Source organism: Podarcis muralis, chromosome 2 (assembly GCF_964188315.1).
Source record: "Podarcis muralis chromosome 2, rPodMur119.hap1.1, whole genome shotgun sequence".
In the NCBI taxonomy this organism is placed as follows: domain Eukaryota; kingdom Metazoa; phylum Chordata; class Lepidosauria; order Squamata; family Lacertidae; genus Podarcis; species Podarcis muralis.
In genome coordinates, this window is record NC_135656.1 from 73,106,473 (window position 1) to 73,132,970 (window position 26,498).

The 26,498-nt window shown below is 41.3% G+C and overlaps 1 protein-coding gene across 4 annotated transcripts in view; it reads left to right on the forward strand.

Moving 5' to 3' along the window:
* TEX264 (testis expressed 264, ER-phagy receptor) overlaps window positions 1–17,440 on the forward strand; it is a 158,939-nt gene extending 141,499 nt beyond the window's left edge. For all 4 annotated transcript variants that reach the window (XM_077924774.1, XM_077924777.1, XM_077924776.1 and 1 more), the window contains one exon: window positions 14,147–17,440. In XM_077924774.1, coding sequence (XP_077780900.1) covers window positions 14,147–14,469 — 323 coding nt within the window. In that variant the 3' untranslated portion in view covers window positions 14,470–17,440. The remainder of the gene's footprint in view (window positions 1–14,146) is intronic.
* Window positions 17,441–26,498: the final 9,058 nt, after the last annotated feature.

A 26,498-nucleotide genomic window follows, 5' to 3' on the forward strand; every position in this document is an offset into this window, starting at 1 on the left:
GTGCTTCCCCTCACGCTGCAGCTCCAGCCCTGTTAAACGCCGGCAACATGGGCGAGCCCAGGCAGCGTCGCTAGGTGCTTTATCCCGCAGGATAATCCTCCTGTGGTTTTGGGGTCACGTAGCCCTCGTGGACCCCCGGTTAGACTCCGTGCTGTTCGAGGCTCTCCCGGAGGAGTTGCCCCGCGCTCCTTTCCGTGGCCGCGGCGTCCCGGAATTATATTATATTGAAGACTTCAATTATATTGAGGACTCGGCTTCTGACATCTGCTACTTTGGTCTGCTAAGCTGTTCCGCTCTGCTAAGTTGGCTTTTGTTATGTTCCTGCATGTATCTGGGACTTAAAGGGATACGCGCTTTAGAATATACAGGGGAAGTTTGAAACTAACTATCAGTACAAAGACTATTTCACGGAGGACCCTCACGTCTCTATCTTGAAAAGCTTTTGCTAGCTTTTGCTGGCTTTGGAATTACCATATCAACTCCCAAGAAGACAAGGTTTGTTTGTAAAGTCTGTAAAGTCTGGCGGTACCGAGGCGCTCATAACCGGTCACTTCACCCCAACGCCAACCTCAATAGCTTATTAGAATAGACTCGAGAACTTGTGCCCTACTTGTGGAAAGGCGCTAGCGAGGTTGGCCAGTGAGATTAACTTTTACCCCTGTCCTTGTCGAGACGTATTAAGCGGACAAAATGACGAATGGTGTAAAAAAGGGGGCGGCAACGCCAGCGGAAAGGAGAGCGTCGAGACAGGAAGACGGCAAAGAAATGAAAGAGATTAAAGACTATAACAGCCTGATGGCTGAAATAAGAAAAGAATTTAAAAACAATGAGCAGTATATAGAGAGGAAACTACTTGAAGTACAAGAGAATTTGGATAAGAGGTTGGAGGGGGTGGTCGGGGAATTGACGGGAAAGGTTAAAGAGCTATCGGTAAGAACTAAGGCTCTGGAGGATTCGGTGAAGAGGATGCAAAAAGATTCAAAAAATAGTAAGAAGGAGGTGGATAAGATAAGAATAGATGTTAAAGAGATAGAAAAGGTGCAGGATGAGTTGTTGGACAACATGGCTATGACCCAGATGAGGCAAAATCAAACTAATTTGAAACTGAGAGGTATACCAGAGATCTCAAACGAGGATATTAGATCTAAAGTGATAAAAGAGCTAGCAAGTTGGCTAGATAAAAAAGAAGACGAAATAAACTCGTATTTGGTAAATATCTTTCGAATAAGGTCAAGAGTGGATAAAGTCAAAAAGAAAAAACTGCCAGGAGATGTAATTGTTATGTTCAACACGATGGAAATAAGAAATGAAATTTTGAAACAAAACCACATCAAAAGGTTATACATTGGAGGAAACCCAATTATCATCTTTAAAGAAATTCCTTCGAGATTTCTTCGAAGAAGAGATCCATACAAAAAGTTAACAACACAATTGAAAAAAATTGGGATCTTGTATAGATGGGAGTTTCCGGAGGGCATTTCATTTTATTTCAAAGAAAAAAGGTTTAAGTTAAGCACCAGTTTAGAGCTTCAGAAGTTTACGAGGAGATATGAGAAGGAGCTGGGAAAGATAGACGTAGAGGAGGAAAGGGAAGATTATCAGAGAGACAAGGAAGGTGAAGAGAGTGAGGAAGAAGATAGAGAAGAGAGTATAACAGGAGAAAGGGAAGAAGTAGAGAAGGAGGACGAGGAACAGTAGGTACCACTTAGCTCAGACAAATCAGACAGACTAACAGTAATAGATGGCTTTAAAAGCGATAAGTTGGAACGTGAATGGTTTGAACAATAAAAATAAGAGGAATCAGATTGCACATGTATTAATGAAAAAGAACTGGGACTTAATCTGTCTTCAAGAGACGCACGTAATAGGCAAACATAAGAGGGTATTAAGTAATAAAAGACTGGGAATGGACTTCGTGACCTCTGATAAAGTTAAGAAAAGAGGGGTTGTAATATATATAAAAGAAAAATACGAACCGCAATTACTTTATAAGGATGAACATGGGAGAGTGGTGGTGGTACAGATGGTATTTCACGGAGAAAGAATAATTGTGGTAGGAGTATATGCACCAAACGATAAAAAATCAGGTTTTTTTTCTGAATTAGAGACTATATTGATGGAATGGATGGAGCAAAAAATGATACTGATGGGGGATTTTAATGGGGTGGTGATGCCAGACATAGATAAACTAACAAAAAGAAGTGACAAGAAGGAGGGCAAGCTGCCTCGATCCTTCTTCGACATGGTCAATAATTTGGGGTTGACGGACGCGTGGAGATATAAAAACCCTACTGTGAAACAATTTACTTTTTTTTCAAACCCGAATCAGAGTTGGGGGAGAATAGACAGCATCTGGGTCTCGAGGGAAATGTCACAGAATTTAACTAAGTCGGAAATTTGGCCACGAACTATATCAGATCATAATGCGGTTTCGATTGACTTAAAACGTAGAGATGATAAAACAAGAAGATGGAGAATGAATGAATTCCTCTTCAATGATCAAAAGATTGTAAATAAGGCTATAGAAACAATTGAGGATTATTTTAAATGGAATCTGAATGGAGAAACCACTGTAGAAACGGTATGGGACGCCGGAAAGGCGGTTATGAGGGGATTCTTGATTCAGAAAAACAGCCAATTGAGAAAAGAAAAGGAGAAAAAGAAAGAGCAGATTACAACACAGATTATGGAAAACGAAAGAAAATTGACGGTTAATCCAAGTGATGAGAGTATAAAACAGAACCTAAAATTATTACAAGCTAAATTTTCCACAATAATTAACCAAGAGATAGAATGGAAAATCAAGTGGATGAATCAGAGGAACTTTGAATCTGCAAATAAGATAGGGAAATATCTAGCGTGGCAGTTAAGAGAAAGGAAGAAACAAAATACGATTAGTAAAATAAGAGAAGGAGAAAGGATTGTGGAAGAGCCAAAGGAAATAAAAAGGGTATTTCAAAAATACTATAAGGATTTGTATAACAGAGGAAAGGAAACAGAAAAAGAAATAGACCAATATTTGCAAAAACACCATCTTAAACAAATTGCAAAGGAAGAAAAAGAGGCTCTAGATCAGAAAATTACACAGGAAGAGATAAAGAAGGCTATAAGAAAGATGAAAGCCGGGAAGGCGCCAGGACCGGATGGCCTCCCGGCCAAATATTATAAAACATTAATAAATCAGATAGCCCCAGTGTTGGGAGAGGTGATGAATAATATACTGAAAGAAGGAAGGATCCCTAAAACTTGGAAGGAAGCCTATATTATACTGATCCCCAAAAAAGATGTGGATAATTTGGATGTAAAAAATTATAGACCAATTTCATTGTTAAATAACGATTATAAGATATTTGCAGACATAATGGCGGAAAGGCTAAAAAGGGTTATGATTAATAAAATACACAAAGATCAAACAGGCTTCCTTCCAGGGAGACAACTACGGGACAATGTAAGGAATCTGATTGATATTATTGAATATTTGGACATGAATATAGATAGAAAGGCGGCACTGGTTTTTATAGACGCGGCAAAGGCATTTGATAACATCTCGTGGGATTTTCTAAAGAGGAGTTTGGAAACGATGGGAATAGGGGAAAAATTTAGAAGGGGCATTGAAGCAATATACAAAGAGCAGAAAGCAAAGTTGGTCATAAATAACACAACAACAGAGTATTTCAATATTTATAAAGGGACCAGACAAGGCTGTCCCCTGTCCCCCTTATTATTTATAATAGTGTTGGAAATACTTAATGAGAGACTGAGGGAATCAACGGAAGTGAGGGGGATTAAGGTAGGAAAGAGAGAATTTAAAATCAAAGCCTACGCAGATGACATGGTGCTGACATTAGAAGAACCAAAGGATAGTGTAGAAGAAGCCTTACAAAAAATTGAGGAATTCGGAGCCGTGGCAGGATTCAGAGTAAATAAGAGCAAAACTAAAATGTTGGTTAAGAACTTAACCAAGGAAGAAACGACAGAATTAGAAAGAAAGGTAGAAATTATGGTGGCCAGGAAAGTGAAATATTTGGGAGTGTGGATTACGGTTAAAAACATAAATTTGTATAAGGACAACTACGAAGTTACATGGAGGAAGATAAAGAAAGATGTAGAAATCTGGGGGAGGATGAAACTCTCCTTTTTAGGAAGGATAGCAGTGGTCAAAATGAACATCTTGCCGAGAATGCTGTTCCTATTCCAAACTCTCCCAGTTATTAAGGGTGTAAAACAATGTAAAGAATGGCAGAGAACCTTGGGGAAATTTATTTGGCAGGGGAAACGACCACGGATTAAAATGAAAATACTGATTGACAAACAAGAAAGAGGAGGCTTTGCCCTACCAGAATTGAGTCTGTATTATGAAGCAGCTTGTCTACTCTGGCTGAAGGACTGGATAAAGTTAGAAAATAAAGACTTATTAGATCTGGAGGGGTTTAACAACCGGTATGGGTGGCATGCATACCTCTGGTATGAGAAAGTGAAAGTCCATAGAGCTTTCTTAAGCCATATATTTAGGGGACCCATATATCAGATTTGGGAGAGAAACAAAAATCTCATTGAAAGAAAGACGCCCTGGTGGATTTCACCAATAGAAGTCGTAACGGTAAAAAAAGTCAATATGGAGGGGAAGAGTGCCACGTACGAGGACTTGGTAAGAAAAACAGAGCAAGGGCCCAAACTCAAGCCTTATGAAGAAATAAAAGATCTATTCACTGGCTGGCTACAATACCATCAGGTGAACGATCTGCTAAAAGAGGATAAAAGGAAAAGAGGGTTTGAAGATAAAAAATCTAAGTTTAACACAGAGATAGTAGAAGGTAAGAGTAAAACATTGTCTAAAATATATGATATGCTACTAGAATGGCATACCAAAGATGAGGAAGTTAAAGAGGCAATGATTAAATGGGCAATTGACTTTGGATACAATATAGAATTTGATAGGTGGCTGGAGCTGTGGAATAGAAATATCAAGTTTACGGCATGTACGGCTCTGAGGGAGAACATCTGGAAAATGCTGTACAGATGGTATCTCACCCCGGTGAAACTGGCTAAAATGTATAGACTAAAGAACAGGACATGTTGGAAATGTGGAGAGGCGGAGGGAGACCTTTACCACATGTGGTGGCGTTGCAGTAAGGTGAAGGCATTTTGGGAAGCAATATATAACGAACTTAAAAAAATACTAAAATATACCTTTCCCAAGAAGCCGGAGGCTTTCTTGTTGGGAATTATGAACAAAGAGATAAAAAATGAGGACAAAAAAATATTTCTTTATGCCACCACAGCTGCAAGAACTATGTTGGCGCAAAACTGGAAAATAGAACTTATACCCACAATAAGAGACTGGCAGGTCAAAATGATAAATTATGCTGAGCTCGATAGGTTAACAGGTAGAATACGAGACCAAGATGACCAGAAAGTCAAGAAAAGTTGGAATAAATTTTGGAAATATATTGGAATGGATATGTAGAGGAACTGGTGGTACTAGAGTAACTCTATCAGTGATTAAGTATAAGAGTAACATCTAAATACGCAATCATGGATTTTACTGGATACTTACCAAAATGGGTGAAGGGAAGTCAAAGGCTCGATAGAACCTAAAATTTTATTATTTTTTTATTATGAGTTTTAGGTTATAGTTTGTGTTTGTATACTATGGGGAAGGGAGAATAATATGTGTAAATATGTGTAAGTATGTATTAGTATGTATTTGACTGTTGTTTTTTCTTTTTTCTTTCAAACCTTGAATAAAAATTTAATATGCAAAAAAAAAAAGAAAGAAAAGAAAGTACACAGGGGAGCTCAGTTATGGTATCCACAATAATAATAATAATAAAAAAACATAAATACCACTATGTCCTACACATGAGTAACACACAAATGGGACTCAAATATAGAGGGCATTGGTCCTTTTCTCAGCTATGAGAACATAGCAGAAAGTGATGTCATAATTAAAAATGGTTAATGGCTTACACGAATATGTTGTTATCTGCTGTGTTGCCCTGGCAACTAACAACATGATTTTTTGGTTTGCTGTTAATCTGACAAATTTATCTCTTCTTTACACTTTAGTTGCATTGTTCTCAAATCTAGGAATATAGTCATTCAGAGCAATGGATTACATGGGTCTTTGAGACAAGGATTTGAAACTGGGGCATAGGTGCTGAGATTTTATGTGGGAATATGAGATATAGTTAACAGACACAACAATCTATAGGTGGACGTATGTATAAGAAATGGAATAGCTTCTGAAATCTTATGCCTCATACTGTATATCTGAAATATGAATGCAGTAACTGCACGGCAACAGCTTTTAAGCAGTTTCTGACTATTCTTAATCAGATTAATAAAATAATTCTTATTTTTATTGTTTACCTATCTGTAGAAATAGCTCAGTTGCTCCACCGGATTTGCCTTGGTCTTTTTTCTCACACCACCTGATTGCTTCAAATTGAATTCTCAGTAAAAAATGGATCTTGCTGATTCTTGGCTAATCCAGACAACCAGCTCATTAAATGCATTTTAGCCTTTGCTACTGAGGTGGAAATGCCATGGAGCTTCTCCATGCTTTGCCTTGAGACTAGCCAGTTTTGGCTCCCACCTATTTCTGTGCTGAATACTGGTTGGTTCTGGGGTCATCGCAATGTGGCATGGGAGTCACTACTAATCAGTGAAGTCAGAGGTTCTAATTCTTACTGCAGCCACACTCCAGACAGCTCTCCAAATCATAGCAATTTTCCTTGGGAAATAATCTTATTCCTTTTTTGAACTACAAGATGCTTCTGTTCAAGTGCCGAGAGAGTGAAGATTCCATTTTCTGCAACCTAGGTTTCTCCTTAAGAGATAACATCTGCATCCCATGTAACATCTGCTTATGGCCTCAGAGCACTTTCACCACATTTTTGTCCCGAGGTGGGTGAGGTTAGTTTAAACTTGTGAATGTGGTTAAAGTTGGATAGGGCAGAAAAACAGCTCTTTCTACTCAAACAGTAGTCCCCAGAATTGTTGCTATTACATTTGAATGGTCTGATGCATGCACACCTTTTCTTTCCTGTTAACAGATGCAGCCTTAAAGGATGGGTGCTCTTGGTTACCAATAGTCATTCTTTATCATAAAGAAGTATAACACTTGAGCTCTCTTTCTTTGATACCAATGTCTCCTCCACTAGCTACAATGAGTGTAGTCTTTGTAAAAGCACCAACATCTTGTAAAAAGCACCTTGTAAAAGTTTCCAACATCTGAGTATGCATGATGCAGGATACACTGTGATACCACTCCATGGCCCTGGGAAATTCCAAAATGCACAGGCACCTGTTGTGGTATACATAGCCTGAGTGTTACAGAATGTGAGCCCTTTTGTAGCTAGTCTGTCTACTTAGTCCACCAAATGAGTCTCACAAGGTCTCAGACCATTTTTGACAGTGTGTTGCTTGCTGTCAGATATTTTTCGTACTTGGATGTGCTTGTAAGACACCATAGCCCCAGGAAGGAAGCGCTGTGCCTGTGCTCTCAGCTTTCTCTCAAGGGAATGGTGAAGATGTACTACCTGCCTGTGCTAAAGTTTGTGCTTTTCTAATCACTTATTCCCTCTCCAGGCTTTGCTGTGGTTTTCATGCAAGCACTTGTCTCCTTGGGCAGCAATTACCTGTGAGAATCTCATTGGAGAGAGCGCAGCTAGCTTCATGTGACAGTTGTGCAAAGAAACACGGGAGTTGTTTTTAAAGTAAATGCAAACTCCTGCCAGGGAGGCTAATGGTCCTGTATAAGGAAAGGCAGGGGGGAGGTGGGTGCCAGGCACCTTCGCAAGCCTTATTTTATTCTGGATCTACAGTTTCTGAAGCTGAGCACTTTTGTGAGCGATATACACTCTGGATGTTGTGGACTGATCATTGGCCATGCTGTCTGGAGCTAATGGGAACTGTAGCCCACAGTATTTGAGAAGCATCATAATGACTACCCCTAGTCTGCTACCTCAGCCCTCATACTTTTCAGGGGGTAGCTTTTGCCTCCCTAGGATATCTGTAGGAATGACATGACACCTTTTGTTGAAGCCTTTTGGGCTTGCATTTAGAAAATGCTAGAAAGCAGCCTAAATATCAGCAAACCTGTATCTAAGGCATGGAGCCAGGCAATAATTTGAAGACCTGCTACTGGCACTTGGTTGTTCTGTTATTTCACCTGGTACTTCAGTTTTTCCTGAGACGTTCTTTCTGCCTGAGGCGTAGTCCTGCTATTTCATTTTCATATACTAACGCAGTTCAGCCATGGGTCCAAATTTAGACATAGACCTGTATGATTCCTCAGCCCTTTTTGGCTACTTCCTTCTTATCTGATGTGCTGTTCCAGCCTCCTCTCTCTTTTTCGGCCAGTCATTTTTCTGTATGCAAGGCAGGTAGGGATGAAAGCAGTAGCCACACTTTTTCTTTAAAAAATACCTTATGCTAGGGAGAATTACAGAGCATGCCCCTGTGTTATTCCCAAGAAGCAGGTATATGATTGAAATATCATTGTTCATGTTTCTTACTTAATAATACTTCACAAGACTGGGAGAAAAGATGAGGAGATGCTTTTACCATTGTGTGCATTAAAGCCATTTGTCCCTGAATTGGCCAGGAAGACAAGGATTATGTTCCAATGGCAGTAACTGTAAACAGACTCTTATTCAAGAGATTTGTTCCTGGGGGCCAGAGTCAATTGCTTAGGTCTCAGGACACTTACATGTGGGGTTAAGTTTCTTCGTGCACTTTGTAGAAATAGTGATGTTTCCAAGTCCATTGTTTTATTGATTCTTTTATTGACAAGTGCTTGCTAAGGGAGAACAGATTGTGCTTTATAGCTATTGATGAGCCTTCTCCAGGGAAGAGTCAGAACAACTATAAAAGGCTTCTTTCCTAGATCCCAGCAGATTTTTCTTGTTATTAATGCCAACATCCATGTGGGTGTAATGGGGGAAAGAATCATTGTCGGTGCGGAAGAAGGGACCCGGCTGTGGACGAGCACTTCTGGGAAGGACCTCCTTGCAAGCCAGCGGGAGGGCCAGGGTCCCCTAGGTGAAGCCGCATGGCCTCAGCCCGGCTACCGCCGTCGGCGCATGTCCCTCCCTGGCCCTGCGGTGCCTTCACACAAGACACCTCAGGTAGATAGTTAAGAGTTTAGGCGGCTTCAGCAGCAGGCGCCTGGCACCCCTCAGAATTCGGCACCCGGGTGCCCCGCACCCCTTGCACCCCCAGGTAAAGACGGCCCTGACTAAAGAGACTGTTGCTGACACCAGCTTCTAAGTGGCTTTTACCTCAAGCCAAATTCCTCTCCAGTGAAATATTCCCACAACCCAGTCCAGCGACAGGGGACAGTCTGTGTCTACACCCCAAAGCTCCTTTGGTTGTATTTCTGGCTGCTTGGTCCATTTAGCCAACTTTAAATACCTGCTTGTGTAACCTTCCTCTGGTAAGACCTTTACACAGGGCAGCCTCTCAGAACAATGTAGCCACTGACTCCCTACTCCTGATCTTCAGGCCTCAACATTTCCCTCAACATATTTCTGGTCTCTCTATATTGAACTGTCCAAATCACAACCGTCTCTCTATCTCTCACTGACAAAATGATTTTGTATCTCTCCTCTCACCTGTTACCAAGATCTCCTGCTACACAGACTTGCAACATCGTAACAGTACAAGGGATCTAACTTTCAAAGAATGTTTTCATTCATAAACAATCATATCTCTATCATCTCTCTCTCTCTCTCTCTCTCTCTCTCTCTCTCTCTCTCTCTCTCTCTCTCTATCTCTATCTCTGCCACCAACTTGGATAACTTTGAAAAAGACAAATTCATGGCGAGTAAGCCTATCAATGAATACTGGGCCACAATGGCTATGTTCTATCTCCATTGTTGGAGGCAATGGGCAAGATTCAACTAATGAGTCCCATCAGTGGAAGCCCTGCGCAAGGACTTCCACTTGCACAGTGAGTTTTGCCCCTCCCTATAGCATCCCTAAAAAGTGGCTCTGGAGGATTAAGAAAACCCCTGGAACAGCGCGTGGTGGGGTGGGGAGAGGAGATTGTTCCATCCGGCAAGACAAAAGACATGCCCTGACAGAAGGCTCATAAGAGTGTGGCATGAAATTCCTCCCACAATTTCTCTTGAATCCAGATCAACTTATGGTGCTTGTAGCCCTTATCTTTCAGCTCCACTACATGCCATGCTGAGAAGTTCCCCAAACTGCAATTAGAACCAATGTTATTCATAAAATAAGAATTGGAGTAATACTAGCTTAGCTTTGTTGCCTCAGAAAGAAAAAAAAGTATGTACTTATCTGTGCTATTTGTGAATATGTGCTTGCTTCCTGCAGCCTGTGTAGTAGTCACTATTCTAACTGAAGAGCACATGAGTTGTGTATGGAATAATGTGATCATGCATAACATAGAGAATGCCAGAGATTTGGGTAATTGAAAGTTTCTCATTTTCTAAAAACAAAACAATAATACTGGGAAAATTAGACCCAAAATTTTAGAAATAAATAATTGAACCTTATAGTTGATAAGAAAAAAAGCTTATCTGGTTTTACAACAAGCACTGGGTATCAACAACAAGCACTGGGTAACAACAAGAGGTTGGTGACCACATCTTCATAATTCTATGAAATACAGAAAGCTGCCTTAAAGTGAGTCAACCCTGCATTTCAGATAGGAATTTTTCTCAGTCCCGCTACCAAAAACCTTTAACTGGAGATGCCATGGATTGAACATGGGATCTTCCACAAGGAAGCATGTGCTATGGACTCTCTATCAGATGCAACTGTGCTAAAAGAGGGCTTTAGAAGACATTATATATGCATGCATCCTTCTCTGTTTTTAAAAAATGTGCTTGGACTTCCTTGTATACTTTGCCATTGTCTGGATCCACAGATTCCAGCAGGAGGAGCTAAACTATTTACAGCAGGGTTGTTGCAGTGTAGCGGCATCACAGAACAGGACTTAGCTTAAAGAGCAACACCATCACCAAGGGGGCTTACACTTCACAAACTGCAGTGAAAGGAGAGGGAAACTTTCCATCAAACATCTAATGTCCCCTTTGGAGTTATATTTAAGTTTGTTGACCACACACACAAAAAAGCCTTAGGCACACTGTGTTCCCAAAATGCAAACTTTGTTGTTCCTCATGCGTCACTCGTGACTGGGGATAGAAGTGCTGGAGGGGGCAGGTTTTAGTGCTGCCTTTGTGGAAGTGCGGGGAGCTGGACCTAATGCTAAAAAAGCATCTGAAGAATAAAGGTGCTCTTTTAAAAGCACTCAGGTTTCCAGGCCAATTACTTACTCTCTTAACAATAAAGCAGTTTTTATTTGCGAACCAGGCAACACTAAGGGAGAATCAAACAAGAATAGCTAACAAGCACCAACATCCTGCAGAAATCTATACGGTATTCTACACCAGTATGTTAAGGACTGGATAAAGGTCTGGTAGTTGAAAGTGGAAAGAGGAGGGGGAGAAGGAAAGGTTCTGGAGGACCCAGAATGTGTCTTGGAGCCATTTATATAAGGGATGGCTATTTTTGTGTGTGCGGGGAGCTGAGGGCCACATTTATCCTTCCCAACCCTTCGGGACCACATACCAGTAGCAAATATGGACAAAAGTAGGTGTGGCCACATCACACTCTCGCATGCACACTATCACATGCACACTGTCATATGTATGCAGACATACAGAGGACACACACAGGCACATAGACTCCCTTCTCATCTGATCCATACAAACCATTTGAGGGGAGGGGCTTATCACCGTTCTCCACCCATCACATGATTGATTTGTTGAGATGAGGGCCAGATGATTTGTATTTCTGTCCACTGCTCTACTGTGTCTACTTTAATTTGACTTTTTTTCCTGCCACTGCCAAAATTTGAGAAACATTTCCTTTGGATGTAGGTGACCCCCCCCAAACTGGTGTTTAGCCACCCCTGATGTATATTATGTGTGTAACTGCCTCCTGTTAAATTTAAGGAGCTCACAAAGATCACTTTCCTACAGCACATGTTTAAAACATTGTTATTAGGAAGAGACTTTGGTTCAAGCGAACCCCCTGCTCCCTTTTTTCTTGATTCTCCCTAAATCTGTCAATATCCACATAGCAATTTAAAGGCTATACCTTTTGCTATAGATGAGTTCTGTAGTGTGAGTGAGCAGGCAGTAAGATATGTATGCGCGGGATATTTTCATGTCCCTGCTGGGTAAGCTGGTAACTGTAAGTTTATGAAATGCAAGAAGACACAGCTTGCCTTGTGCAAACATGAATGCATTATTGGCTGCCACTGGAAGCTCTCGCCTCAATCCAAGAATGTTTGAAGCATGCAAAGTGGGAACTACCCATCCACCCACTCACTCTAATCCGCTACATGTGTGCCTTGGCTTGCTCCTTGCTGGAGTGCTGCTGTTGTTATGAGGGGAATTCCACAATACATTTTTTAAACAGCTGAGCATATAATCATGTTTTTATGACTTTTAATAGCAAGCTTGCCCTTGGCTACCTGTCTATCAAGTTTCAGCTGTTGTGTGATTCCATTCCTCCTCTCTTTTCTCTTCGTGTTTCAGTTTCAATATTTAGTTACATACTAAATGCTGCTGTAGGAAACCCTAGAAGGAGTCTCTGGCAAAATTGGAAATGCTAACAAAGTTCTTTCATACAATCTTTGTATTCTACTTCTAAGCCTGTTAAAGGGAAAGCCATGACATTTCAGTAAGGGGACAGGATTGCAAGAGAGGAGACACATTTTGTCCAGTAGAGGGCAATATGAATGCACTTTCCTCATGTCAACATTCTCTAAAGCTCTTTGGTTTAGCCAAAGAGAGTATGTGAAAGTATGTTTACCAATGTTTCCTAGTAAAGGTATCTTCTAATACGTTCCAGATATGTTCCAGATATTCCAACACACATTTTTTTGCATTTCAAGCAGAGAATACATTTAGAGCTCAATTTTATGTTGGGCCACGGTGTTGTACAAATGTTCTCAGGTCATTCTGTTGAGAAGGGAAATAACAGTGTGATCCAAATCATGGGCACCATGCCTACACTATTTTGCAATTGCTTTCCAATTTTGTAGCTATAGTTTCTGTACTTGTGACAAGTTACCACTAAACTTGGCTGGGATTTGCTGCCTTTTTATTGAATTGAGATCAGAAAGCTCTTACTCCTCTTTCTTTTCTTAAAAATTCATCCATACTTTCCTGTGAGACAAGCCTAAGTCAATCATCCTGAGTTACTAGTAAATTTATTTAATTAGATTCAATCATGCAGTTTTCTTTCCTAAGAGGACCTAAGCTGTCAAAAGATTATTTCCCTGGAATAATCCAGTTTGATATGGGGGAAGGGGGTCACCGACTGTACAGAGACACCCCTTGCACATGAAATCTCTGCCCAACTAGGAGGAACAGTTTGTCACTCTCTTAGGTCATCCAGGTAAGTAACTGTAGATACAGAGTCCTTAAGATAGAAGGGTTAATACTGGTTTACTATCAACACAAGATTGGAACAACAATGAATGAGAATGCTATTGAATGTTTCTTTTTCTAATGCATTAAATTATGATTTGCCTTTCTGAACAATTCTTGCTTTAATAGCTACTGGTTTGCCAATTTTGCGGTGCTGACCTGGGTGGTCTTCAAGGATCTTGACAGCCAAGAATCTAAGCCTAGAAGCCAATCTCTGTTTGCTTTGCCTTCTTGAATGCTTTGGTGGGAATGAACACCACAAGATCGCTATTTTGGACCGTAGATTTATCTTCTAAACTATGTCTCTGGCCAACCCAAGGGTCTTAAATTAGTAAGATAACATATGATACAGTCCATTATACTGTCAATCCATTATACAGTCCATTATACAGTCAAAGCATATGATACAGTCCATTATACAGTCAGTGGATCCATTTAGCTTGGTATAGGCTTTTGCTGCTTATCACACTCTTAAACCCCTCCCCATGTCCTTGTGATATACTTTTTGGTGGGATGAAATTGCATGGTTTTTTTTAAACTCCTATTGCTTGAAGAATCCAAAGTATGTTCAAATAACTGCAAGGGTGGAGATGTGTAGTGGGTGCTTCTTCATGGTTCTGAGTTTATAATCATTCCCCAGTATTAACTCTTTGTTCTTCTTTTACATAAAGGGGCCGACACCTTAAGTGAGAACAGCTCTGTCAGCTTGGAGACTACAACCAACAGCAGAGATACTTCAGTGGCTACCTCCATCTTGTCCCCCTTCACGTCTGGCCACAGCCGAGATGAGGTGGACAATCGCAGTGAGCACAGTTACAGCGAGTCAGGGGCTAGTGGCTCCTCCTTTGAGGAACTGGACTTGGAAGGCAATGGTGATGGTGATGGAATGGCAGGTCTGTCAGCTGACCTTGGTTCTGTTGAAGACCAGGACACCGCCAAGGCCAAATGGACCAAGGAGCCTATTGCCCTGGAGAAAGAAAGGGGCGAAGAATAAAGCCATTTCTTTTCTTGTGTTTCTTGGGGATTGGAAAGAGAAACTGATCATCTCTCTTGCTTCTTTTCTGTCCAGCCAAAAGATTTTGGTCACTAATCTATGTTGAGACCTGTCCTACTCTTTGTCTGCAGACAAGTATTTGGGGTGTTATAAAGGAAGAGCAGTTATATCCAGGGGAATTGTAGCTGTTTCCACTCTCCTGTAGCCAGACTTAAAGATGTGTGCTGTAACAGGAAACTGGGAGTGGGATGGTGTGAAGTAGTGCTGGGGAGCTTCAGTGTTGAACAGCACAGTGTATTTCAGTATGTGGGTGTATAAGAGTCAGTGCATAACTATGCAGAGATCACTCTTCGTGAGCCAGTAGATGCATTTGCGTGTAGACTGCCCTCTTGCATCTCTTTACTGCTTCCTGCGCTCCTTCCCATTTACCCCCTAATCAGACTGTTTCTGTGCAACTCACGCACATTCATTGGCACCACATCTATTGACACCAAAGAGCAGTAGTTACATTTGAAATTGAAAACTGTAGTGCAAACCTTTAACCCTTAAATGGATGCCTGAGTTTTCTTGATCAGTAATGCACTTGACAGCTTCCCTTTCAAAGGTTAAAGTTTCTGAGCAGGGTTATCATGATCCCAAACACTCACATGTTGCTTCTGCTCCCTTTCCTATTCTTCTTCGCTTGCCTGTGCAACCCACTTTCACTGTCTTCTCTCTCTTAGATTGCATGATCATGCACATACAACTGTAGCACCCGTTAACATTTTATGCTATGCCTCCAGGAAGTGAACTTGAGAAGTTCCTTGTCTAGTTTCAGATTTATTTATTTTTTAAAAAGTCCACATGAAAGAATAGCCATCACACTTGACATAAATGGTGTCCTCTTCCTGCATTCTCGGCAAAGAGGTACTATTGCAATAAAACAAGGCAACAATACAACAGAAATGACACAACCATGTTTTCTCCAGGGCTGATTCTCAGAGGCTGTGATGCAGTGGAAGGAATGGAATGGAATGGAATATTCTTGTGTTCAGTGCAGTGAAGTGAAGTGACAGATTTGCTGTAATATCCCAGATATAGTGGTAACCATAGTGGATTTGACATAATGTTGTGTGCCAGTGTTGGAAGTTTATATTTTAATTCTTCTCACAATTTCTGTATATTCTTCTGGAACAAATAATTTCTGCACAGAGAAACAAGTTACAGACAAGTCCACCCTTAATGCAAGATAAGAATTTCTATAGCTTTCATTGCAGTACACCCCTTAGAAGGATGAAATGAAGGTGGTCTTCATTTTACATTGGTAATAATATCTGGATGCTGGGCTGGGTCAAACCTGCCTCCATCAAAACCACGCTGAGGGCTCTGTACCAGATTTTTCACTGCTGTCACTCTAATGAAGGTCTTGTACTGAGAAATCAACTGATGAGAATCATGTCACACAGTCTGAATTCAGAGCTCTATTGTGGGTTAAGGAAGGCATCAAGGCCACAGGAGGAAAGAAATACATATGTGTGTGTATTTGGGGTATGTGTGTGAAATATTGGAAAGTTCTAATGCTCCCCACCATATTCTCCGTACTCTTGCTTACATCCTCTCTTGGAGGTCTTGGATCAATGGCTCACTCTGTTTCTTAATGGAATTGGATCCATATAGTGGGCAGAGATGTTCGACGTTCAGCCACCTTCAAGACCTTCTTTGTTTCTGAGCATTGACTCAGCCTGGTGGGAAATCAATGGGATGCAGTGTTAGAACCTTCTCCCTTGGGCTGTGTGGTCCATAAGGCTGCTAACTCCCTCCTCCAAGCAATCACCATTGATTCCTTCCTTTCTTCTTTGTGCTCTTGTTGCCGTGGTCTATAACCTTTATATTTCTCTTCTGGCTTACTATTCCTTGGTATTTAATTCTATGTTCATGTTCCCCCAATCCTGATTTACCATGATATCCAAATCAGTAATTCCACTTTAGCTACAATGTCCCTGAAATTAGTAGGGACGATGCAAGCAGACACATGTTCAATATATGGGGAGCTGGATATGTTCCATCCCCATTGTGCCTGGATTCTGTATAACATTCTCACACATGCTATCGGGTAGCTTTCCCATCCACCTAGATATTAACTTCATTCACTGGCACTGCACAGTTGATGTTAGTATGGTACATGGAATTACTTGAATGAGCATCATTCCAGCTATCCCAATTTAGCACCCAGTAGATTTTCTAGTGCCCATTGCTGAGCATGGCTTCCAAACGTGCAGCATAGAGCATCTGTTCATATATTTCTACATGTGAGTATATCTATATGCAAATGAGTGTATATGTCCACAAGTACCCTTGGGTATGTGTGATGGTTTGTGCACTTGTGAGCGCCTGGGTCTGCTCACTTTTTGCATAGACCTGTGTGCACATGTGCACATACTCGGAGACAGAACAGACACGACACCATAAATGAAATTGCAATGTATTGAATGGTGTCGTGTTTAATTTGGACCTTATACTGTGGTCTTCCCATTTTCCATATGCATAAATGCTCCTTTTTCTGAGTAATAGGGATGTAATTAGAACATAGGAAGTTGCAGGACTAGCAGGAGACATATAGACAGGACTGTATTATGGCTTTCCTCATATTTCATTTGACAGATACAAAAATACTATTCTCTCTGTTATGTAGAATAGGGGAAGCAGGTAAAATTTCTTCATCTAATAATAACTGCTGCTTGTTAGTGAATTCTGAAGTAATGGAGGCAAAGACACCAGCATCAATGACTTGCTTATTCCCCCCCCCCCATGATAGCTTGTTTGTATAAAGCTTGTTTACCTCCCATTGTGAACACACATATGGGAGGACATTACAAATCCTCTTGTGTGTGCCATGTGCATACAAATATACATGATTGTAAGTTACATCATTTCTTGTTCTTGTTTGTGTGTGTTTGTGTCATGGCATATAAATTCTGTGTTCCCACATGCATACAGCCCCTTGTTATATTATGTAGCCAAGCACAGGTGAATGTGCTTCTTATATGTTAATCATCTTTTTGCTTATATGTTTGAAGTCAACAAGGCACATGTATCATCATGTATCATGTATGGCTGTGTCATCTCACAATTCATGTGCACTTGGGAAACATGAGATAAATTTCCCTATTGTGGAAAACTTGCATTTTAGTGAGAAAATAAAGCTTAGAAATCTTAGTTTAGCTTTCTCCCTGACATGCAAGTTTTCCACATGCAGGGAGGTTTTTTTTTAAAAAAAAAAAGTTTTCCATCAATAATCTCTCATATATTCCATTCATGTGAAGAAATCTGCTCCATTCCAGCCCAGATAGCTCAGAGGCTAATGTATGAAGTTTTAATTCGACTGTGTTAGCTTGTTGACAGAGTACAAATTTTCTATAACCATCTTTGAATAGGAGCACAGGTGAGTTTAAGGTTGGAGTTTATTTGTTTGTTTGTTACTTTTCATTCTTCCTCCTCCTAAGAGTTGAGTTGGTAATAGGTAAAGAGCATGAACAGATTCACTGAGTATTTGGAGCTGTTTGAGTTTAATGTGTTAAGCCACTGTTGAATTCATTTATTTGGTTCTGCTGAGATGAGGAAGCAACCTTCACTAGGCATGTGTAGACAATGGCAGTTATCCACAAGCCATTTATTTTGGAGTAGACATACCATAATGGTAATTACAGTTGAAGGGTAAAAAATGACAGCTTTCCATCAACTGTGCTTTAAATATTCCAGTACAGATTCAAGCTAGTGAGAGGAGCACATTGATTAACCTGCCATGATCTGAACCATGAACAGGAGAAACCATCCGTACATATACTTTCACCTATACTCTCCTTTTGTCAGAATTCTCAATGAAACGGTGCTTTGTGTAAGAGTTGCCTGAGTAGTTATACATAGTTTCTCCAGACGCGAGCACATGACCCAGTGTCTCCTTCCTCTGAAGCCCACCTCTCCCCTTAACGGATTCTACAAGCTCTTAGTTGTCATCTTTGTGAACATCCAGCATTTTGCAGACAAATAATTTCAGATATGAGTCCAGAATCCTAACAAGCTCTGGTGTTGTATGCCACCATCCCTTGGGACAATCAATAGAGGGATTGTCACAGTATTTGAGAGACCTGCCCGCTAATGTTTCCCAGGCTGCTTCAGGCAATCTTTCACATGTCCACTTCTTCCCAAAGAATTGAATTGCCGAAGGCATAACTGGAGCCTGCTCTTATTAGGCAGCTGTCTGGCAATCTGCTCTAAGATGCTCTGCTTGTTCTGTGGCTGGGCTGGCCTCTCTCTCTCTCTTGGCACTTGCTGCGATTGTGAAGGGACTGGGTGATGAATAAAATTACCATCCATCTGTGATGAGAACACATCAGAGCATACCAAGGAGTACCAATGTTTCTTCTCTTCCATTCTAACCCTAGCTGACACAGTTTGCTATAATGGCAGTTTCAAATGCCTTGTAGCCAACACCTGGGATAGAATGTGATGCTACACAATTAACACACATGGGCAGTTTTGTGTTGTTGCCTGTTGGGACATTTTACAGTTGAAGACATGCAGCTTTCCTAACAATTTCATTTTGAAGGCATAAATATCCATCGGTGTCTGCATCTCACTTTCATTAGCACCATATTCTGTGTCATCACTAAGATTCTCACTGAGTTATGAAAGAACTCTGATGCCTGATCAGAAGCCCATTTAAGTTCACAAGAGTCTGTCATTAATCACAATAAAGTTGTGATACTAAGAAATAACAGCCTGGGAGCCCAGAAATCTAAAAAATGAATGCACACTGCAACAGGATTTTTAGAGAACACAAAATGCACCCTGTGGGTTCATTTTTCTTGGTTAGTGTACGTGAATCCAAAAAAACTATAGGAGTGCAGGTTTTGATTCCCTCTAATGGTTCTTCTGGACATCTTAATGTTTGAGGTTTTATTTTATTTTATTGCTTTACTTACATTTAAGCTTCCCTTCTTCCACTTAACTATCAATGTGTCACAACATTTTTCCAGTTGCAAAACCACCCTTAGCAGGAAAAGAAATGTAGAAGGCTCCCTTCACATCCCAACTGCACCCCACAGTAGTAGACTTGCATCTGAATGATGTCTAGATACATGACAATCAACCTCTTTCTCCAGCCACCTACAGGAAGGGGAGGTCTCAACTGCCATCTCCCACCCCTGCCCTCTTCTTTTCTTCATGGTTATATTCAAGTGCTAATTCATAGGTACATACAAATCATAGCATAGAGGTGTTTGGAATTCTAAGCCCAAACTTTAAAAGTTTGTAGGTTACATATGGTTGATTCTGCTTTTCAGACAACATACGTCATTGACATTCTGAAAACAACATTTATTGGAAGGGAAACATTAGGAAAATTGGCTTTGCTTGAGGAACATAAAGAAGAACATGTTTCCATGGACTAATTTGTATATGTTAACTCTTAGCTGCCCTAAATCTGATTACACCTTTCACATTTCTGTGTTTGTTCATTCTGTGCATGCAGCTCACTTACATTCCCAACTTGAATACTGATACTTGCAGGTACAGATGATGAGTTCAGCAAGCCTGCTTCACTTTGACTGGAACAGTTTTGGAGATGGTACATTTTGCTTGCATTCAAAGCTGGTTGGTCATAAGCTGCAAAGTGTCCATAGCAAAGTTAATTTGTGTTTTATATGCAGAAGTAGAGTTTATGACTTTGAATCCAATCATTTTCATACACAAAAGGCAGTGTGTGTGTGCGTGCACATATGTGTGCATACAGGAGTAGGTACTATGTTTGGAGCTGAAAGCCCCAAATTGTCATTGAGTGAGCAGCCTGCACTGAAAAGCAAAAAGAAATGACAGCTCAGTTCCGGTTTGTCATTAAGATACTGGCAAAGCTGTCGGAGAAGTTTGCTTTTTAGTTTGGTCCTGAAGTGAAAAGCACTTGTTCTGTTATGTATTTAATCACTATTTTGATATCATGTATAAGGCTTAAAGTAATCTATGTGCCAGACTGGTTTAGACATAGTTGTATGGGGTGGGTTGGGTAATCCTTGTTGAAATTAAAAATGGCAAACAAAAAGCAAGCCCCTGTCCTCCACACTCTGTGAACACTGCAAAGCAAAATCTGAACTCTGAGTGAAGTGAAACATGCCTCACTGCTAAACACCTGAGACTACATTTCAGGTACTGAAATATGTATAGTACTTACATAAGCAACACTTTGGAAATGTATACTGATCTTTTATATCGTGGATTTGCCGTGTTATAACTTTCTGGTTTTTCAAGATTTATAAAATTGAATGCTTTTCTTCTGCTGCACATAATGAAGCTGCCTTATGCTGAGTCAGGCCCTTGAGCCCAATATTGTCTGTTACTCTTGACGGGTAGTGGCTCTCTCAAGAGCTCGCCTTATGAACTGAGGTTATTCAGCCAGAGGCTCCAATAACCATAGATGAGGCCTTTTGCTCTCTACCTCTCAGCTAGATCTTCTCCTGTCCTTAATGAATATCTGTAATGCAAGGATGGGGAACTTGGTACCTTCCAGTTGTTGCAGGATTCCAACTCCCATCAGCCTCAGTCAGCATGGCTAGTAGTCAAAAATGCTCAAAGCTGTAGCCCAACAACATCTGGGGAGAGACACACATGTTCCCTGCTCTAATGGATTCTTCATTCCACATATATCTTAATTGAGCCTATAGGTAGATGAATTGCGGAGAAGGCTTCAACCCTATGTTCATGTACTTTGAAGAAGGTCCCACTGAATAGAGTTGAACTTAAAACATTCCTGAGATACGCATGGCTGACATAATCTCTTTGGATTTGGTTTAGCATAATTACAGAATTGTCTTTGTTGAGTTGGATGAGATGGGACTGATGACTCCAAGTTTAAGGGCCCGTGGCAAAGTGACAACCCTCCCCTGTGGGCGTAATGGCAATAGCAGTGCCATTTAAAATGTCCCCATATCCTCTGACCTCATGTTGCTTTTCAGCACTGTGAAAAACTAAGATTTCAGTCACTCATAATCAGGTGGGTCCCAGTCCACAGCAGATGTCAGCACCGATGGGCCCTCAGCTCAAGGGTGCTATCAGTTGATGCTGGACCTGATATTAAGTGATAATTTCCTCCCAGTGTGATTGCAAGGGTTGAGAATACAATTTGAAGCAATGCTCCAGGATGCTCCAGGAAGCCTTGCTAGCTCCTCAAGAATAAAAGAAGCCAGGAAGATGACATTGAGAGAGAGATTTATTTATTTTTAAGTCTCATTTGAAAGGACGTACGGCATATTACACTTGCCAGCAAAAAAATCCACTGTAAATCCTATGGGTAATTGAGAGGTGTATATATAGCACCATTGCACAACAATAATGGGATATATTGGGCACTTCCACACTGGCAGTGTATTGTGGACTTGGTGCTGTTCATGCATACAAGTTTTTCATAGCATTTTCATGACAGCCCTATCAAATGCCATCTCATTCTCTCTCCCCTCCCCTATTTTAATCCAGAGCTACCATTTCCACAGGGTTTTTTTATTTATCCAATTTTCTGCAGAAAATAATATGGGATGGGATTTTTAAGAGGAAGGTGTCATGTGGAATACCCAGATGTATAAGCAGCACTGAGTCCACAATAAACAGCCATTTACTCATTATCCCATTGGAAAGTGCATAACTTGAGTTGGAGGCTTAGAATTGATTGTGGATGAAAGCTCCCATGTGACTAAAGTATCTTAACATTATGTAATATGCATATGCAGCACTTTACTGCACTATTTCCTTATAGGGCTTATCAGGGGTTCTAAGGCTCTGTACAATGTAATCCCTCTAGAAACTAAAAGCAGGTAAAATAATCTCAAAACCAGGAGATATATTTTACTTTAGTGTGCTATTCAGCTTCCCTGATGCAGAATTGCTAGAAGAATAGGCTTGAAATACTGTTATGGGCAGCAAGATGTCATGTAACACAGCTGCAAAAACAGGATCCACTTCTACAGTTGTAGAACTATAAGCTACTCACACAATTTGACACCATGATCTATAAATAGAATACTAAATTGCTGGTGTCAGGATCTATAGAGGAATTAAGGGGGAATGACAGGTATTGACACAGTGGAAATGTGACTTACATAGGCCAACTAATGGAGCTGCAGTGAATTGGGAAGGTGGGGAGGGGTTCAGAGCCATTTCTCTGTTTTGTACTGACTAAGACAGGAGTGCCTGGCGTGCTCTGGTCCATGGAGTCACAAAGAGTCAGACACAACTAAATGACTAAACAACAACAACAAACTAAGTGTGCATATCTGGCTACAAGATATACGTACTGCATACAGTAAACCTAGTTCCCTTGATGCTTTTAATATAACAGTATGTGGACTAGTAATCACAGGACTGGATACACTTTTTGGAACCTGATCCCCTGAGAACCTACACTGAGACATGTAGTGATTGAGTTATAACAGATTTGGAATCTGGGACAAAAAGTGGAGTAGCCATATTTGTGGATGACGCCTATCAGAGAAACTGAAGCAACACATTTCCCAGACTCACTGCATGGCTTTTGAGGTCCCTTCCAACTCTGTAATTCTGATGAAATCCCAAGCAATTGCAAAGAGGTTCAGAAGGCAGCAGCAGCATGCAAGGGAACTCTGGTGGGGTCTGCAAAGTGGACACAAACATGCAAACTTGCTCTAAGGGTTGCTGGTTCAAATCAGTTTCTGGTTACTCCCTACCCTTTCCTGGCAACCATAATTATATGAAAAGGGGGCTTTTCATTAGGCAGAGACAAAAATTAATGCACACATTCTCCCAGGGCCACTGGTTCAAATACGTCAAGGGGAAAACATGGTACACACACCCTGATAGTGGCTGGAAAGGACTGAGACAATAGTGAAATGGGCAAGGAGTGCATGACTTGCACCCAGCAGAAGCTTCACTTAGGGTGTCTGTTCCCCTGAGCTGTCTTGTCGTGGAATATGCCAGGATTTAAGAGCCTGCTCTCTCTGTGTATGTAGGTTGGCGACTTCTTGGAGAACAGCGGGCTTCATCTGGCCATTGCTGGTGAGGCCTCCTTCATCGTCTACATGGAACAGTTTCTTGTTCTCATCAGTTGTATCTGTTGGGTGTCATCCATGGAGAACAGAGAGAGAAAGAGAGATGAACATTTCTAGTCCTCTGGAAAAGCAAGTTCCTGAAGCTGGATGCACCAGTGCATCAAGTGAAGAGGTGAGAAGGAAGAGTGAGCAGTGATGCCTGAGTGCTCCAGCCAGTGGACATATCTCAGCCTCCCTTCTCTGGGAGAGGGGCTGTCTGCAGTGACTGATCATACTCAACCCTTCCACCTATAGTGGGTTTCTGCTTGTTCTGCTCCATTCATCTGGGCTGAGCTCCTGCAAAGCAAAATTGCTCATGAGTAAACAACAGTAAGAATGGTTGGAACAGAATGTGTGGCCTTTGCCAGTGGAACTTAGCTGTATGTGGGCACAATGCATCCGCTATGTGGAGGGTGTTAAATCCCACCCCCACCCCCCAGTTGAGGCAGCAAATGGTCAAAGCCAAGAAGAATACAGGGCCTAGGAAGAGAGACCAATTGAAGCCCTGTGAGCCAGAGGTTTCCCCACCCGGTTATGCATACAGCAAGGAAGTTGAAATATACTTGGAGTCGCAAAAAAAACCTCTAGCTTTATATACATTATTTACACAATGGGTCCCATCTGATTGGCTGCTTCTGCTTCCCTCCTGGAGCCTTTTTGGGCTGCTCCTGCAGGCCAATCAGGTTGTTGCATTCTAGGATCCTACCTGCCTATTGTTCTAGGATCCTAGTTTAGTCCTACCTGCCTATTGTTCTAGGATCCAAGTTTAGTATATAACAGATGTTTCTTGATGTGCCAGGGGTCATGCCTAACTACACCACCACTCAACCAGCCTGCTCAGATTTTACAGAAGGGTCACCTGAATTCTCCCTGATTCCTGCTGCCATGCAAAATGGCCTGCTGTGAAGGGCAGTTTCACCCCTGCTATCTCCCAGCAATGTTCCATACTCTAATTTGAACCACCTCAAAAGGGTATTTGTGGCTTTAAATTCTTTACTTCCTCCTCAAAGTGTTCACCATTTTCTTAATGGGGAGAAGCAACTTTCCTTTTGGGGCTTCTGAATTGCTAAATAGAGCACAAATGAGGCATAAGGGGTGGGGGAAGTTACACAAAAGTTTTAGCCAGCCAAAGATGTTAAGAGAAGATGTTAAGAGCATGAGAGGTGAGACAGGCAGGGACATGAAAGGGCAGCTTTTGAAACCAGACAAGAAGGTATGGGGAGAGCTGGCAAGACTACAAAGTGTGGCAGAATTAATGGGGACAGGAAACTAGCAAAAAAAAGTATTGCCAACTGAAAAATATGCAGTTAGGGATGTATTCAGCAGAGGGTAGATTTAGAAAGGTTTGATCATTGGCTCTTTTCATCTGTTAAATAGATGGATTTGTTAGGGGCATTTAGGACATTGTGGTTTCTGCTCTTAAGTATGTATGATGGTTGGACAAGATGAGCTTTCGGATGCTTTCCAGATGTATAGTTTTAATGCAGCCCACAGCACCACACTTCAGTTAGCCAGGGGTGCCACATAAACACTGGCAGCCTGGCACTATTAAGGTGGGATATAAATTATAGAAAGAAACAGGAATACACTCTGGGATTTTAAGGAGAAAATCCATTCTTGATTACTGAGTCAAAATGTATGTGGACAGCTAAGACCAGTGAAAGGGTTTGGGCTCTCAAAGGTTGGGCAGTGGCAAAGGAGGATGGGTTATGGAGAAGGGATGAAGACACAAATAAGAAGGCTCCTGATTAAGGTCAGTACCACCCAGCACAGAAATAAGAACAACTGGTCAGTCATCTTGTTTGCTTCAACCAGCCTAATGGCAGGAAAGCTGCTCCCATGCTGACTTCAAGACCATTTTCAAATGTGCCCATCAAATGTGGCTAGTGAGCCCACACAAGGGCAATTCCTCCCCCCTAGGCTTCTCTATGTAGTGCAGGACTGATCTGGACCTTGTTCAAGTCATGACCGCCCCAGATTGCTCAGTGGTAGAACACATCCTTTGCACCAAACAGGTGCATCTCCAGGGAGGGCTGGCTGGGAATGATTTGTGTCTGGAGAGCTGTTGCTACCAATCAGTGTAGACCTCACTGACCTGGATGCACCAATAGCATGGTTTGGTATATGGGCAGCTTCCTGTGTTCTAACAGCTTTGTCCAATTGATTTCCTGTTGTAAAGTGGAAAGTCTGAAAGGAAATTACTAGACTTAAAAACAACCCAGCAGAAATCTAGTTCAGTTGCTCAGCTAACCAAGTCCCATCTTCTTATGGTTTTTTAAAAGGACTCATCAATTCTCCTTTTTAAAAGAAATCTTTAGGAAAGAGAGCTATATATAATGCCAGGGAATATAATGCCAGGGAAAACAGGGGATGTTCTCACATGCCAATAACCCGAGCCTCTTTGGGGATAGAGATCATGCTTCAAGATAACACCAAAATTGTTGGAAGCAAATGCAAAGTTTGAGCCCTAACATCTCAAGGTGACAGTTGCCAGGGTCTTTGTTTCCTCTCATTAGGAAATCGGTGGTGTCTTTGGGGTTGCGAGTGTGACTCTTTTCCAGGGAAAGGCAAACATTCTAGCCACATTCATTTGGGAACGTGATGGGCAACCTGTTTTGAAAAGGTCAGAAATAATCCTCAAAAATAACAATTGACATGTGATAATTCAGGACTATTTTGTGCTCTGCCTGATAAAATATTAAAATCCTCCAGCCTGGGTGGAAAATATTTCTCTCCCCATGTGTTTGTCTTTGTTCCTCGTTATTACAAAACAACAACAAAAAGGCCTGAAATATTTATGCCAGGCTGCCTCTGTACTGAGGGCAGCTACCTGACTGAGATTCCTAAAGGCACCTTGTCCTCTCACCTTGTCAGCTGGTGGAGAGCCTTGGGAAGCAGCTGCTGGTGTTGCCAAAGAACACCAAAACCGGAAGCTGGAAAAAGAAA